The sequence below is a fragment of the Nelumbo lutea genome, chromosome 1 (genome assembly GCF_056320005.1).
Source record: "Nelumbo lutea isolate HS-2025 chromosome 1, American lotus-T2T, whole genome shotgun sequence".
Taxonomy (NCBI): domain Eukaryota; kingdom Viridiplantae; phylum Streptophyta; class Magnoliopsida; order Proteales; family Nelumbonaceae; genus Nelumbo; species Nelumbo lutea.
Window position 1 is genome coordinate 124,817,025 of NC_142684.1, and position 15,690 is coordinate 124,832,714.

At 37.6% G+C, this 15,690-nt stretch overlaps 1 protein-coding gene across 10 annotated transcripts; it reads left to right on the top strand.

Moving 5' to 3' along the window:
• The first annotated feature begins 2,677 nt into the window (after positions 1-2,677).
• On the top strand, positions 2,678-15,375 carry LOC148877339 (Chaperone DnaJ-domain superfamily protein). Of its 10 annotated transcripts, none has more exons than XR_016113008.1 (7): positions 2,678-3,144; positions 4,462-5,355; positions 6,324-6,409; positions 13,223-13,363; positions 14,722-14,937; positions 15,019-15,089; positions 15,180-15,375. XR_016113008.1 is itself a non-coding variant. In XM_088985042.1 (7 exons), the coding sequence occupies exons 1-7, from the start codon at positions 2,803-2,805 to the stop codon at positions 15,184-15,186; spliced, it is 1,623 nt and encodes a 540-aa protein (XP_088841168.1). In that variant the 5' UTR covers positions 2,678-2,802; the 3' UTR covers positions 15,187-15,375. The 10 variants fall into 10 exon arrangements, 7 of the variants coding, with proteins under 7 accessions (XP_088841168.1, XP_088841176.1, XP_088841189.1 ...); XR_016113012.1 differs by lacking the exon at positions 14,722-14,937 and having other exon boundaries at positions 4,462-4,809; positions 4,957-5,355; XM_088985042.1 differs by having other exon boundaries at positions 14,722-14,803.
• The last annotated feature ends 315 nt before the right edge of the window (positions 15,376-15,690 follow it).

Here is a 15,690-nt window from a genome sequence, read left to right on the forward strand (position 1 = left end):
CAAACTTAGATATAGAGAGAAACATCATCCTCCCTCCCTACCCAAAGGTTTGCAAAAATTGGGATCGAAAAGCTTTTCTAAGAACATGTGGAGAAAGGGACTATATAAGTTTCGTGATGTCACATGTTAAGAGAGTATGACGGAAAATTAATGGTAAGAGAGATTCTAGACAAATGTAAGAAAATTTAAGAATACTTTTAAGACATTAAGTAAACAGTAAAAGATAGAATTAGTCAATTTCATACGGATGAAATACGAAATCCGAGACATCCAATCGAATTCGAATTCGAATAGGCCTCTCATTCATCCAATTGGAATTTGGATCGAATGAGTTCGGCTTCAGTCCAGGCAGAGTTGATGCATACATCGTTCGCGCAGGATGAATATGCGCCACGCGTCCTTAAAACGTGTGCGTAATAAAAACGTGCGAGGTGCTTCCCTCTCACCACCCTCTCGCCCATACCGAATCGAACCCACACTGCATGCTGGTTCTCGAACTCGCATACATGGACCAGGCTGCCACGTTTCTCTCTCCTCCGCAGTCCCCATCCTCCCTCTCCCTCTCACTCCCGTCCAGGGTCAGGGTTCTACATTTCAACCGGCTAGTGACCAGAGCAACCAGCGACCGACGGCAACCTTCGTCCGGATATTGGCCATGGTTCTTCTTCTTTTTAATTCTTGGTTTGGCCGTTACATCCCCTGAAAACTAATGTATTCTTTTTTTATTTTTTAATTGTTCCAGAACCGTGGAGCGGACAAGGTATCAGCCATTACGGGCAGTGTGACGAAGAACAGCAGGTAAGTCTGGTAATTCCCTTCTCTCTTCATGCTACTATGTCTTGCCGTTCAATATTCCATGGTCAGTTCCATCGTGCTCTGTTTTATTCTTTAAACAAATATTATGTTTTCTTGCTTCAGCCTTAAATTTTAATGGCTTATTCATATTAAATCAGTCCAAAAATATTCTATTTTGAGGTAAAAAAAAAAAAAAAAAAAGAAAACAAAGCACGGTGGAACTAAGAAACAAGCTTATGTTTTGTCATTTCAATGGCAGAGCATGATGGAACTATGAAAACGTTGAGAATATGTTTTGCTTTTGCTTCATAGAGTCTCAATGGCAGGGTTCTTTTATTTGTTTGATGTTTCAATGATAGAGTTATATTCTATTTCATTTGTAGCTTAAGAAGCAAGTCTATGAGAAATTGAGAATGTACATTCTGAAGATTTGGCGTTATTTACTTGCCAATTGCGATGTGGATTTCTATAATGTATATTGTAGTTGGTGAAAAACACGAATGAGCTAAAGCCATTTTTATCTGCAATTGTGGCTTAAGATTAGGACTCTCATTACTCGTCACTTTTTTTTTTCCAGTTTCTGTACCTAGAAAGCTAGAAAATAGCCATGAATATCAACTTTCACAACACTTTTTTCTTTTGAAGTTTTGGTTTGGAACGAATAACTTGCTAAAAATTATATAAAAAAAGTATAGTTTAAAAATTGAAAGACAGAATATGTCTTTCTAGCAATGTTGATGAAAAGAATCTTAAATTCAATTAAATCAGGGTTATTGTGTTAGGGGCTGTTGAAAGGATGGCGAGTTACCTTCGTTAGTGTGAAAACTGAAAAGAAACTCTCTCTTATTAAAAATTGAAATTGGTAATGCCAAATCTTCGAAGTGGAGGATCCCCACCTTAAATTTTAGTAATTGAGAGAAAATTATACTTAGTTCGTGGGACATATAAATTTTACCTATAATATATAATAACCAGCACATAACAAGTTGAATACAAATTAAAACTCGATCAATTAGACCATCCAAAAGAATAAAGGGACAAAAGGAGAGTTGGGTTCAGGACTTAAGAACTTCAGAATGTAAATAAGCGGTCATTTCATTACAATTGAAATAGCTGAAACAGGTTCACGGACACTGTTTTTCATCAACTAGAATAGGAACAAATTGCAATTCAACTGACCCTCTTAGCTCTTCTATTTACCTCAACTACGACCAACAACCCAACAGCAGTAGCAACTCAGCCCTCCATGACAGCGAACCTCCTCCGGAGTTTCTTTCCCATTCTCTTGACTTCCCAGTGACCCATGAAGACCCACCTCCACCAAACATGGAAAAACAAGACCAGGCCATTGGTGAGGTTGAAGACAACAAGAAGAGAGAAGGGAATTACCGGACTTACCTACTGTTCTTCGTCACCGGTAATGGTTAAGAATGCCATCACCGCCAGTAATGGCTCATACCTTGTCCGCTCTACCTGTTCTGGAACAATTAAAAAAAAAAAGAATATCTTAGTTTTCAGGGGATGTAACGGCCAAACCAAGGATTAAAAAGAAGAAGAAGAACCATGACCAGTATCCAGACGAAGGTTGCCGCCAGTTGCTCTGATCACTAGCCGGTTGAAAGGTAAGACCCTGACCCTGGACGGGAGTGAGAGGGAGAGGGAGGATGGGAACTGCGGAGGCCAGAGAGACGTGGCGGCCCGGTCCATGTAAGCGAGTTCGAGAACCAGCGTGTAGCGTGGGTTCGATTCGGTATGGGCGAGAGGGTGGTGAGAGGGAAGCACCTCACACGTTTTAAGGACGCGTGGCGCGTATTCATTCTGCGCGAATGTGAGGACGGTGTGAGGTGCGATATGTTAGAGCCCCTGTATTGTGTGTTGTGTCTGTAATCTGTTGAGTGTCGATCCTCGTCTCGAAGTCACAAAACGATGAAAAATGTATCCACGGCTTCTCTTCCGGAGCCCAAATCGTTGTAGCAGGGAGAACTGATTTATCGTAATTAATCAAGAATGGCACTGCGTGTCGCAGAAACCAGTTTGCTCGGATTCTTTTACCATCCAATTCTTTCCATTTCTCTGAAATCCAACAAACTTTGTAGCAACGCATGTTGTCTCTTCTTTTGTGGTAGTAGCAAACAATGTTTCAGTAGTAGTAGTAGTACAGCATCCACACCGAAGCAATTTTCGGGGAAGAACGCTTACGACGTGTTGGGGGTTTCAGAAACCAGTACCTTAGCTGAAATCAAGGCTTCTTTCTTTAAATTGGCTAAAGAAACCCACCCGGACCTTGTTTGCTCCAACAACGATCCCACGGCCTCCCAACGATTCGTTCAAATCCTTGCAGCTTATGAGGTACTGTTTCGAATTTTCTATAAAGGTGCATGCTTGTTTTCTTCATTGCCTGTTTTCTTTTCTCCAATTTTATTTTCTAATAATTGTACGCTTGACTTCGGCTCTAAAATTGTAAAAAGTTTCATCTTGATTCCATCTTGAGATAGTTATTAACCTATCTTATGCAGTTGGTATGGAATGATACAACATTCTTTTGGATATGAATAGTTAGAGAATCTATGGATTACTCTGTTAGAAAGTATTTGACTGAGGGGAAGTGAGACAAGTGTTTGGAGGTGAAAAAAGGGCGAATTTGCTATGTGCATTGAGCATGAAACGACTTGGGTGAGAACCCAATGACTAATTGAATTTGAGGCAATCGATTATCATATGCATGAGTTTATGAAATTAGCTTCTCGGCCTTGCTTCAAAGTGAAGCATGCTTCTTGGATCAGTTGGATGTTGGCATTTTAGAACCGTCAGGAAGTGACTCATATGTGGGTGTCCTATACTCCTATGTAAATGGAATAATCTCTAAAAAATAGAGCAATTTCATCAAGTTTTGCCTGAATAGATGAGAACTCCCCCAAAAAAATCTGATTTTTCTGTTAATAGATCAAGTAAGCAGATTTCACAATCTTGATAAGAAATGGTGTGGATTGGGGGGAACAATGTAGTTGTTTGAGTTTTTCCCATGCTTCAACTTCAAAGCTTTTCTATTCTTCTATACACCCAAGATTGATGTATGTCTCAGGCAATGGTTTTTGCTCATCTTTATGAGGAGAAACTTCATTCTAGACTCTGTTTCTTTCCTTTTATATTCCCTACATGTTCCCGGTGTAACGATGCACCAAATGGTCCTTGCTCTGTCCCCTCAAAATGAAGGTCACTCTCACATAGCTTCTTAGTATGAAAATTCATGTTTGAGAAAAAAGAGTTGATTGATTTTGACATGATTATTAGCAGTATTTTGAGTTATCATTGACTCACATTTTTATCTATGTAAATTTCATCATTTAAAAAGTATCCCAACTTTTATTTGGTTTTCTTAATTATGCAATATGCACCATCTTGGAGCATTTTTAGTGAGGAATAAAACATCTTTTTGTCGTCCAACTGTGTAAAACATACACCAAAAATAACAGAAAAAATCATGTGTATGAGAATATGGATGGTTAGACAAACTAACCTAGAAAGACTTTTCATCTTATTAATGAGAATATATGCATATACACATACAGCATGGGAATATGAACTGGTAATTCACTATTTCATGGTATACCATGCATAAAATTGAAGTTCTGACATAAACGTTTTTTTGTTAATGTTCCATTGCAGATTCTTTCAGATTCTGAAAAGAGGGCTTGCTATGATAGGTATCTATTCTCTCAAAGAGAGGTTTTACAAAAACGTCCAGAAAGAGGTTCTGCTATGTTCATGTATGATACTCATATAACAACAACCAAGCATATGGAAGTTGTTGAATGGCTAAAATGGTATAGGTTTGCTATAAATGACATTCTGTTACAGAAGAAGACGGTAACTGGATCAGGGTATTTTGACATACTTGAGGGGGAATTTTATTCAGCCATTCATGCAGCTTACTATGGCCCCATAATTGAGTCAATGGACTTTCTTCCAGAATGTTTCGAAGCTGAGGAAAGGTCTACATCTGGAACCCCTGAGGTACTCCATTTGGTTTCAGGGCGTGATCTTTTGGGAATTGTATGCATACCCAACAAGTTTCCTGAATTATCAGATGTTTATTCTGCAAAATTAGCTTCTTCTATGTCTAAGTCATATGGGATTTGTCATTCTGTCAACCATATACAGCTTTCGATGAATGCTCCATCTTCAGACATGGAAGAGAACCCACAAATGCAATTCAGATATCAAAAAGGCTGTGATTCAGATGTTTACAAAGACTTAGAACTGCATATTTCAGGGAAAGTGGTTGCTGTAGCTACTAGAATTCCTCCTAAAAAGTCTTACAATGATATTCATGATGAAGATTCTCAAGACCAGATACATGTTTTTCTTAATTCACATGAAGATCCAATATATGCTAGCAGAACTCCTTCAATGAACTCCTTTTCAGGCAGTTCAATTAGATCTAGGATTCTATTGGGAACAATAATCGGATTGGGGACCAGTCCAGAGGAAGGCTCATGTTCTGTCTACAATAACAGCGGTACAAAAACTCACATGATTATGAAACATAGAACATTGCTGGTTTGTATAATTGTTATCCTTCAATGTCTGTCCCTTTCATCATGCTTGTTTGCTTGGCATTGTATTGTTATCTGCTTCTCTTGCATGGGTTTTAGAGAGCCTTTCTTGGTTCAGCATTGGATCAATTGCCAAAACCAGGGGCAGAGTCACAATGGCCTTGTCCAAAAAAATTGGAACCTCTGTATATTCCCAAGGGGATGACTCTGCTAGTCAGGTCATTTTAATGACCTGGGAATCTTTGATGTGGAAATATGGCTGGAGCTCAAAAAGGATCATATATTCAGCTTGCCTGCTCTACCTATTATTAGGAAATCTTGAACTTAGGACTCCTTGCCATGTTGCCAAAATAAGCCTTTCTTTGTAAGCATCTTTAAGCATATTTTTAGATTTGAATATACTGAAATTTGTCAACTTCTATGAACTCCAATACAAGGTGGGATAGAGGCTATTGTTTACTGTGTAGGGAATAATACATAGCTGACCCTCAATGAGCAAGTTGGATCAGCCATGGAATTTCTCCATGTGACAGAAATAGGTTGTTTGCCTGGCAAAGCAAGGATGGTGAACCATGGGCCTAGAACGTGGAATGAGGGCCTCTTTATAAGTCTGGAGTGGGCACACAGGTTTTCTAGGCCTAAAGAAACACATATATATGACCTAGACAAAAAACATTGGCCCAGACCCCACAAATTTGTGGGTCAATGGACTTGGCTAGCAATGATTGGCACTAGTGAATGGTTTATCACTTGGATAGCATAAAAAAATATTTAACAGCTGTCAATTTATCCATTTCTGTGTGACCTGATTTAGTACCATACAAAAAAAAAAAAAAACAAACAAACAAAAAACTACAGTAGTGTCTTTTTCTGCAAATGTATATTGTATGTGTTTCCATGTGAATGTCTGGATATGTGTTTATAACAAGTGAATTTTTTTCTGATACTTTTGTAGTTGAAATTCTGTTTCAGGTGAAGCATATGCATTGGTATCAAGTTAGAGATGATGTTTCTGTTTGCGAATGTAGATGCAGTAGAGCCCAGTTACTGCCTAGCAGGTAGGCGGATCAATTCCCCAAAAACATTAAGAAATGCGTTAAAATCATTTGAATGAAAATGACTCAGTTTAATTGTTTAACCTTGGTGTTTATCATTTTCATTTTATCCAAGGTGGGCTCAATTGTGTTGGCCATGGTTTTGAAAAATGGACCAGACCGTATGGTTGGACCGGTTGATCCAAGAATTGGTCATGGCTCCAGGTCCGATTTTGGACCCCAAAACCATCCAACCAGGGTTCGGACCAGATGGTCAGACCATTTGACCCAGGAACCGGTGGCCAAAGAGGTTCAGTTTCCGGGTTGGTTTTTAAAACCATAGTGTTGGCAGATATTTCAGAAAACTTAGTTATGTTGTAAAGTTGCCTAGTTGTACCAGTGATTTAAAAGCCACACCTAGCAATGTTTTGAAAATCGTAATCGTATCGTAAATCGTAGAGAAAGTTGAATTGAATCGAATCGTGAATCGTATCATAAATCGTAAGATTATTTCTATTTTTTATAAACTTGTCAAAAAATTAAATATAGATATAACTAAAGGCTAAATATATATTGGAAGGTGACTTTACCCAATTTTTAATCTATATGTATCTAAAATAATAGAATTTACCACTTATACAATAGAAGCCTGAGATGATGTAATCATGTTTGACTTGAAAGTCAAACAAATCCAGATAAAATGGCGCTTTAACCTACACATGATGGAAAATAAACTCAATTTCTAGTCTTAAATAATGTAAATAAATCATTTTCTAGTAAGGGATTTAAAAAAATTTCCCTTGACAAAACTAAATATAAGCCAAAGCATAACAAAGTAGAGAACTAATTCTTAATTGAATTTATTTGAATCGTATAAATCATAAGATTTATGAACCAAATCGTTGGATTCAAGCAAAAATCTTATGGATTCGGACATAAGATTTGAATCGAAACCCTTGGAATTCGTGATTCAAATCATGAATTGTATCATAAATAGTAACATTTTGACAACATTGGCACCTAGGCGTATGGGTGAGACGCATTTTAAGGTATGTGCCTTGCCTAGGTAGGGGTGGCCAGACCGAGCTTTTCATTAGCTATTTGAGCTTGGCTCAATCTATTAAACAGAGCTTCGAGTGAAGCTCGGCTCGTGAGGCTCACAAGCTTAAGCGAGCTTTATTAGGCATATAGAAAATAATATATATTATGCATATAAAATAATAAATATAAAAATATTACACATAGAAAATAATATATAAATAAAAAATAAAAATGTTATATATAATATTTTTATTTTTTATATATAACAATAATAACTAGTTTTTATAATTCTTAATTTTTTAAGTGTCAAATAAAAAAATATAATTTTTTTATTTTTATAAAACATTTGTCTCACAGTCGAGTTTGAGCTTATGAGCTTTTGACTCGAGCTAAACTCGAGATCAAGTCTCTAGCTTGAATCAAGCTCGAGCTTGAGCCTCATACCTAATGGCAAGTTGAGCTCAAATAGCTAGATATTTGGCTTGGCTCGGCTCGAATTCACCCCTAATCCTAGGTGCAACACTTTCAAAAGGCATACGCCTGGTGCGCCTTTTTAAATTTTGCGCTTGCTCACCAAAGCTTCAAGTACCCCCTATTTGCTAATGTTGTTCATTCATTCATCCTAATAAAATATCTTCTTAAAAGACAATTAAAATTATAAAACCATTATTTTTTTGTGTGAGAATTATGAATTTAAGACCCTAAAATGGACTTTTTTGGGCTTGCCTCAATTCCTTGAGGGGCAATGGTACAAAGGCAGCTCATAATTAGGAATGCAATATTTTTTACATCACAGTAGCTACTTGAAGTAATGCAATAGAGGAAAAAAGAGATTGTGGGTTTTACATGCTTGAAAATGTTTTGTATGTTTGACTTTATTTTGTAAATTTTCATTTTAATACACTTTACATGTCATGTTTATGTATTTTAGTTTTAGATAATATTCTTTTTAAATCATTTATTTTAAAATTTAAGTTTATATTTTTTTATTAATATTATGTTTGCATTTTTTATTTTTTGGCACCTTTTGTATTTTGGCGCCTTGCTTCAAAAGGCACGCAACTTGCCTTGCGCCTTAGGCGCAAATTGCTCCTTGCACTTTTATTACACTCTCAAGATCAAATTGATACTGTAGATAGCCATAAATATTATGCATTGGAATTTAACACACTTTCTACAGTAATTGTAGAAACTAGGGTTTCAAGAGAGAGGAAGAAGAGAAGAGAAGAGAAGAGAAGAAGGGGAAGAAGAGAGCAAGTGTTGAGAGGTGTGTGTTTTCACTGTTCACACCCTCAAAAGAATACATTATAATATGAGAAAATAATAATTACAAGAAGGGCCCTATATGAGTGCCCAAATACTGAGAGTATATAAAAGGAGAAAAAACCAAAAACACCCCTGTCTAGCCATTCTCAACACTCCCCCTCAAGCTGAGCATATATGTCAATCATGCCCAGCTTGGCAAGGTTCTTAACAAACTTTGGATGGTGAACACCCTTAGTGAGGCAATCAAATAGTTGGTCTTCTGACCTTACCAAAGGAAGGCAAATCTCCCTGCTAGCAATTCTTTCTCTAATAAAGTGCCTATCCACCTCAATATGCTTTGTACGATCATGTTAGACAAGATTGTGAGCAATATTTATGGCTACTTGATTGTCACAATATAGTCTCATTGGAACATCTGCTTGGATGCCCATCTCAGTCAATAAGGTCTTCAACCAAAGTAGTTCAAACACTCCATGAGCCATTGCCTTGTACTCTGCCTCAACACTAGAACAAGCAACCATAGATTGTTTCTTACTTCTCCAATAAACTACATTGCCTCCAACTAAGGCATAATAACCGGATGTAGATCTTCTATAATCGATGGACCCTGCCTAATTAGCATCTGTGTAAGCCTCAATCTTTAGATGGCCGTGGTTGGAATACAACATCCCTTTGCCAAGGGATCCTTTCAGGTAGGCTAAAATTCTGTTAATTGCCTGCATATGAGATGTCTTAGGTTCATGCATATATTGGCTAACCACTCCAACAACATAGGAAATGTCAAGTCTAGTCAAACAAAGACATAGAATGCATCCCACCAATCTCTGGAAGAACTTCTCCTTCAATAGAGTTCAACTTGTGGTTGGGATTAATTGGAGTTTCTACAGGCTTAACACCCTAATTTTCCAACCTCATAAAGCAAATCAAGTACATATTTCCTTTATGACAGAAAAATCCCCTTCTTGGATCTTGCAACTTCAATGCCAAGAAAGTAACGGAGATCACCAAGGTCCTTAATCTCAAATTCAGAAGCAATGATGACTTTAACTGAGAGATACCTGTGATATCATCACTTGTCACAACAATGCCATCAACATATACTATCAACATTGTTACTCTACCATCAACTCTTCTAATAAATAAGGTGTGGTCAGCCAGAAATTGAGAAAAACCAATCTTTAATATGGCATTCCTGAACCTGTCAAACCATGCTCTTGGAGATTGTTTTAGCCCATACAAAGACTTCTTCAAGCGGCACACTTTTCTATCACTATTAGGAAACTTACCCCAGGTGGTAAGTCCATATACACTTCCTCTTGTAAGTCCCCATTAAGGAAGGCATTCTTTACATCCATTTGATATAAAGGCCACGGGTAATGGGCGGCAAGAGACATGATCACACGAATAGATTTCATTTTATCAACTGGAGCAAAGGTTTCCAGATAATCAATGCCATAAGTCTGAGTGTATCCTTGCGCTTAATAGTATAAACCCACTTACACCCAATAGGAATCTTATCTTTGGGGCAAGGAACAACCTCCCAAGTTTGGTTCTTTATTAGGGCCTCCATTTCTTGGTTCATAGTTTCCTTCTAGTGGGGGCACCGCATTACCTCTGTAACACTGCGAGGGACGGAAACAGAAGAGATAGCAGAAATATAGGCACAATAGGAAGGTTAAAGAGCATCATAAAACACATAGTTAGTGATAGGATACTTTCTACATGTCCTCTTCCCTTTTCAATGGCAATAGGAAGATCAATGTTAGAATCAATAATAGGATTGTCAGGAGGTTCAAGATTATCTGAGTCTAGGGAATCAGATTGTGATGGCCATTCTGCTTCAGGAGCCACCCTCTTATTGCACCTGATGAAAAATGGTTGCCAGAACCGAGGTCGATACATAGGAGGAGGAGGAATAGAGGTAGGAAGAGATGAAGGAATAAAGGTAGGAACAGGAAGGTAAAAGGGAGTCCGATCTTTACTTGCATTCTCCCCCTGAAGAGAAGGACGAGGTGACTGGAAAAAGGAAGAGGATTCAAAAAATGTAACATTCTTAGAAACATATCTCTTGCCAGAGAGAGCATCAAAGCATCTATAGCCTTTCTGGACTAGAGAGTAACCAAGGAATACACACTTAACCGATTTAGGATCAAACTTGCGCCGGGAAGGACTCATATCATGAACAAAACAAACACAACCAAAGACCTTAAGGGGTAGATTAAAAGGAGGTTCATTAGGGAAGAGTAGTTGATGAGGAGAATGAAGGTTAAGGACCCTTGATGGGAGTTTGTTAATGAGACATACAGCTGTCTCAACAACATCACCCCAAAAATGAGTTGGAACATGAGTTTGGAACAATAAGCCTTGAGCGACTTTAACCACATGCCTATTTTTTTCTTTCAGCCACCCCATTTTGTTGTGGAGTATGACTACATGAACTTTGGTGAATAATGTTCATGTCTTCAAGAAATCTATGCAAGTGATGTTCAAAGTATTCCTTCGCATTGTCAGATCTTATTATGTTAACTCTTTTCTCAAATTGTGTCTCGACCATATTCATGAAATTTTAAACAATCATAGAAACTTCATATCTACTTTTCATCAAATAAAACCATGTATACCGGCTGTAGTCATCAATGAAGAGAATGAAATATTTGTAACCCCCCATACAAAGGACAGCATATGGGCCCCAACATCAGTATGGATCAAGTGGAAAGCAACATTACTTCTTTTACTGTTTGCAAAATATGTGTTTTTACATTGTTTGGATAAATGGCAAACTTCACATTCAAAATTCAATTTGGACACAAAATCAAATGTGAAGGCATGAGGTAAAATGTGAAGGCATGCCAGTTATATGGGCACTGGCCCCAGGTGAGGAGGATGTACCACGCTTCTCTAGCTACAACAATATATTCTTGAGTTTGTCCATCACATTAGAGGAGTTAAACACCTCTGAGGGCTTCTTGCAGTACTCACAAATAACATCCTTTTCTCTACAATGGGATGTTTGCTAGTATTTTGCTTGGGTCATGATGACATAAATGTAGAATGATCACTCACAAAGGATTGCATCATGGCAATTCTTCGACTTTCTTCCCCTTGTACAAGAGAGTAAGCAGTAGCAAGAGAGACAACACCTGCACTAAGAATGTGTTGCCTGGTGAAATCAAACTTTGGGTTTAAACCTGCCAAAAATTCAAAGACTCTATTCTCCTCTATGTACTTCCGATACTGCTCACCATCTTCAGGGTCCTTCCAAACTAGAGATTTCAAGTGATCCATTTCTTCCTGAATAGACTGTAGGGAAGAGAAATACATGGCAACAGATCTCTCCCCTTGACGCATACTGCAAACTTCCCTCCAAAGCTGATACACTCTAGCAGTATCGTTAACTTGGGAATAAGTACCAACCACCCTATCCCAGATATTTTTGGCAAATGGAAGAAACATGTAATTTCGAGCAAAATGAGGTTGCATTGAGAAAATCAGCCATGAATCCCAATTTACCCCTCTCAGTAATGGTAAGTTTAGCAGACTAAGACCACTCTAAAAAATTAGTTCCGTCCAGTTTAACAGTAGTTATCATACCATTGGAAATATTTGCAGTTCCCAAGAGCATGTCGGGGACCATCTGAAAATCATTAGATGATTCCATATTCTAAGACACTTTTTCACCAACCAAAAAGGACCCCCAACACTTTAATCGAGGTTCTAGACCCAAAAACCAGGTTACGACACGGTTAAGAACCAAAGGAAGCCTGAAAAAACTAGGTTGGCAGCAAAATAAAAGGAGAAAAAAATCTCCCAAAAATCACAGTGCTCAAAAAATTATGGGACCACTTCCTGTCAATCCCAAATTGAAAAACGGCCTGAATGGTCTAGGTTTTATAGCAGAAAAATATCATTAAACCTGCTGTACATGGCTTGACATCAGATCTAGAATTTCTGCGATTTTTTCCTTTAAAAGTCCACCAAAAATCATAGAAGCTTCATATGATGACAAGAGTCATAACAAAATTTTTCTAAAATCAGGGCGAATCAAATTGTGCTGGTTTCATAGACTGTTGTCGGCACCTGTACGGACTGCTGACGTCATCCGGCAGCGGTCTGACATCAGCAGTTCACCTCTGGGTAGGATATCAGCAGAGAACAACTCCCAGATGCTTCTACCCACTCTGATACCAAGTTGTAGAAACTAGGGTTTCAAGAGAGGAAGAAGAGAAGAGAAGAGAAGGGGAAGAAGAGAGCAAGTGTCGAGAGTTGTGTGTTTTCACTGTTCACACCCTCAAAAGAAATACATTATAATCTGAGAAAATAATAATTACAAGAATTCCCCTATATGGGTGCCCAAATACTGAGAGAGTATAAGAAAGGAGAAAAAACAAAAAACACCCCTGTCTAGCCATTCTCAACATGAGTCTTTTAGAATTCTTGGTTACTATAATTCTTATGTTTTAAACTGGCAAATGTTCTTGATTACTTTACCTGTTTCAAAAAAAAAAAAACTGGAACATGTTCATTCTGCAGATTTTGGCTGTTTGAACCTCGCTGCAGCATGCATGACATTGGTGGTTGGTATGTTGAAACATTTGGACGAGATAAGAAAGGGAGGACAGTACCTTCCCAAAGACTGTGGCATGGCTTTGATACAACTGAACTACCTGAAAAGTAAGTATTATTGTTAGACCATGTTTAAACATTGCTTTAATTTTTCTGGATTTACTGGTAGGGAGTTACAACAACTTCCAGTCTTTAGAGAGTCATATTTTCTGACACATTTGTTAGTGATTGAATTCTGTTCTTATTATTCCAACCCATTCCCTTTTTCAGCATTCACCTCGTCCCTTTTAGAGTTTTCAACTAGCAGCTAGCACCATTTCATATCATCACTCCTCAATGGTATAACGTATGTCTTCTATGTCAATGACCCAACCATGTCAGTCAGCCTAACCTCATCTTGTTGCCTGCTGAGGCTACCATTTGGTTTACATTTCAAGATCCTCTCCTTGGCTACTGTCATTTTAGGTATGCTTGGTTCAGTGATTGCTCAACATTCTCTTCTTCCATTGTTAAGGTGATGCAGGTAACAATCACCAACAGCCAACAATGCAGTCTCCATAGAGAATGTTAAGAATCACTTTAGGAAATAATCAGGCTGTATCTAGGGTGGAAAGTTATAGGGCTTAAGGCTGGTTCATCAAGTCAAAAACTCAAAATAAACTTTTGGTCTAGAGTCAGTATGAGTAATGTTTCACCTATAAAGGTTGCATCTCACCTCCAAAGGGTCTGACATCAACACCAAATAAGAAGACAATGAAAAAGTTATTCCAAAATTTACAATCCCCTTCCGCGACAATGCTCTGGACTTTGTATGGATTTGTTTCCTTAAACTAAAATCTCCAAAAAGTCTTTTTTTCCGTTAAAAAACAGTTTTGATCCATTATAAGTTTGACAATAACTTTTAGAAAGAAAGCAAAACTTTTTATACCTATCCGCAATGTTAAAAGTAATAATACCATAATTCAACACCCCAGTAACCCAAAAAGTAGAAAATGGCATAGTTAAAACATTAGCTATCAATAAATCAGCCATACCTTTCCCAATTCAGGTCCATATTATGGAATCCTGACATGTTGTATAGGTAATAGATAACCTCATGTAATGACAACAAAGACAAGTCAAACAAGTTCTAACTTTTAACTTTTGACACGTCAACTTCAGGATGCCAGAGTTACAGAGTTTAGACAGTTCAGTCTTTTGCTTTGGGTTGAGATCCATGTTGGTTTTAGCTATGATTTTTTTTATGCATTTCACGTAACATAAGTCTTCAGGTACTTGCAAATGTTGTCTAGACATTGATCTAAGTGGGCAACTGGGCATATCATTCTGGTCAATCTACAAACATCTTGTTGGTATCCAGTGATTAATCTAATTATAAGTAGAAGATATGGGATTTTCTTCGATACTAATTGGAATGCTAATGATTATTAATGTGTTCCCAAGTCATGATTCCTTCTTATGTGTAGGAGACTCCATCCTGCAATGTATTTGCTTGCTCTTGCATATAGAACTCTTGATCTTGAAGAAGCAAAACGAAGGAAACGAACAGTTAAGAACATTCTTGAGCCAAAACTTTTCAGCATTCTTCGTTGGTGCAAGAAACTTGTTTACTGAGGATATATGGATTATCAGGGACGTGAAATGTGTCTGAGCTGATCACTAAGCACAAGCCATTAACCTTTGTATGCATATCCTGAGCATTAAAGATGGGTCGTGATATATGTGAAGTTTGTTTAATCAGTTGTGTTGCCTTGTGTCTTCAGGATGTCATGACTTCGAGTCAAAGTGTTGTGCTCCAATTGATTCTTGGACATCTCTCCGAGATGCTTCTCAGGTACAAAAACTAGATGAGGAGCCATAGCATTTCAACTTAATGTTTAGTGAGATTAAAGAAGAAGGACAATTTCATCGTTTATTTTTGCAGTGAATGAGTGGCTAATACCAGATCAAAGAGGAAAATGAGCTGCATTCTATCAATATCACGTCCATGTGAAAGCTTTGAGCTTATTTTTCTACTTGTACATCTAGAAATAAAACGTTTTGAGTAAAATGGATAAGAGAGATTCACCTCGTTTTGAACTTGAGAAGTGCATTATTAAATTGTACTCTTGTTGTATGAATTTCCTTGGTTCTTTTTTTCCATCTATTTATTCTTATATAGCTGTTCAACTGGATTAGAGAGACAACTTGACATATATGTACATTTTTGAAGTTCTGTCTGATTTACCCTTCGATCACAGAGATTAGCAGAAGTTTGCATCAATCGTAGATTAGTGTGTCATGTATATTTGTATGCAGCATATTGTATGTTTACCGAGATTGCAAGAAAAAGTTATATTTAGTGGGTGAATGAAATTCTGGTTTGTATTCCAATAACTTTTACCATGTAACTGGCCAAGAGGAAATTAGGGCTCTTGTTCAATACAACATTTTTA

Bases quoted from the DNA above. Each gene is read 5' to 3' on its own strand.
- LOC148877339 (XM_088985039.1), top strand. From the start codon at position 2,803: ATGGCACTGCGTGTCGCAGAAACCAGTTTGCTCGGATTCTTTTACCAT. The intron at 6,410-13,222 runs GTAGGCGGATCA...TTCATTCTGCAG, and splicing joins GCCCAGTTACTGCCTAGCAG to ATTTTGGCTGTTTGAACCTC. The intron at 13,364-14,721 runs GTAAGTATTATT...TCTTATGTGTAG, and splicing joins ACAACTGAACTACCTGAAAA to GAGACTCCATCCTGCAATGT.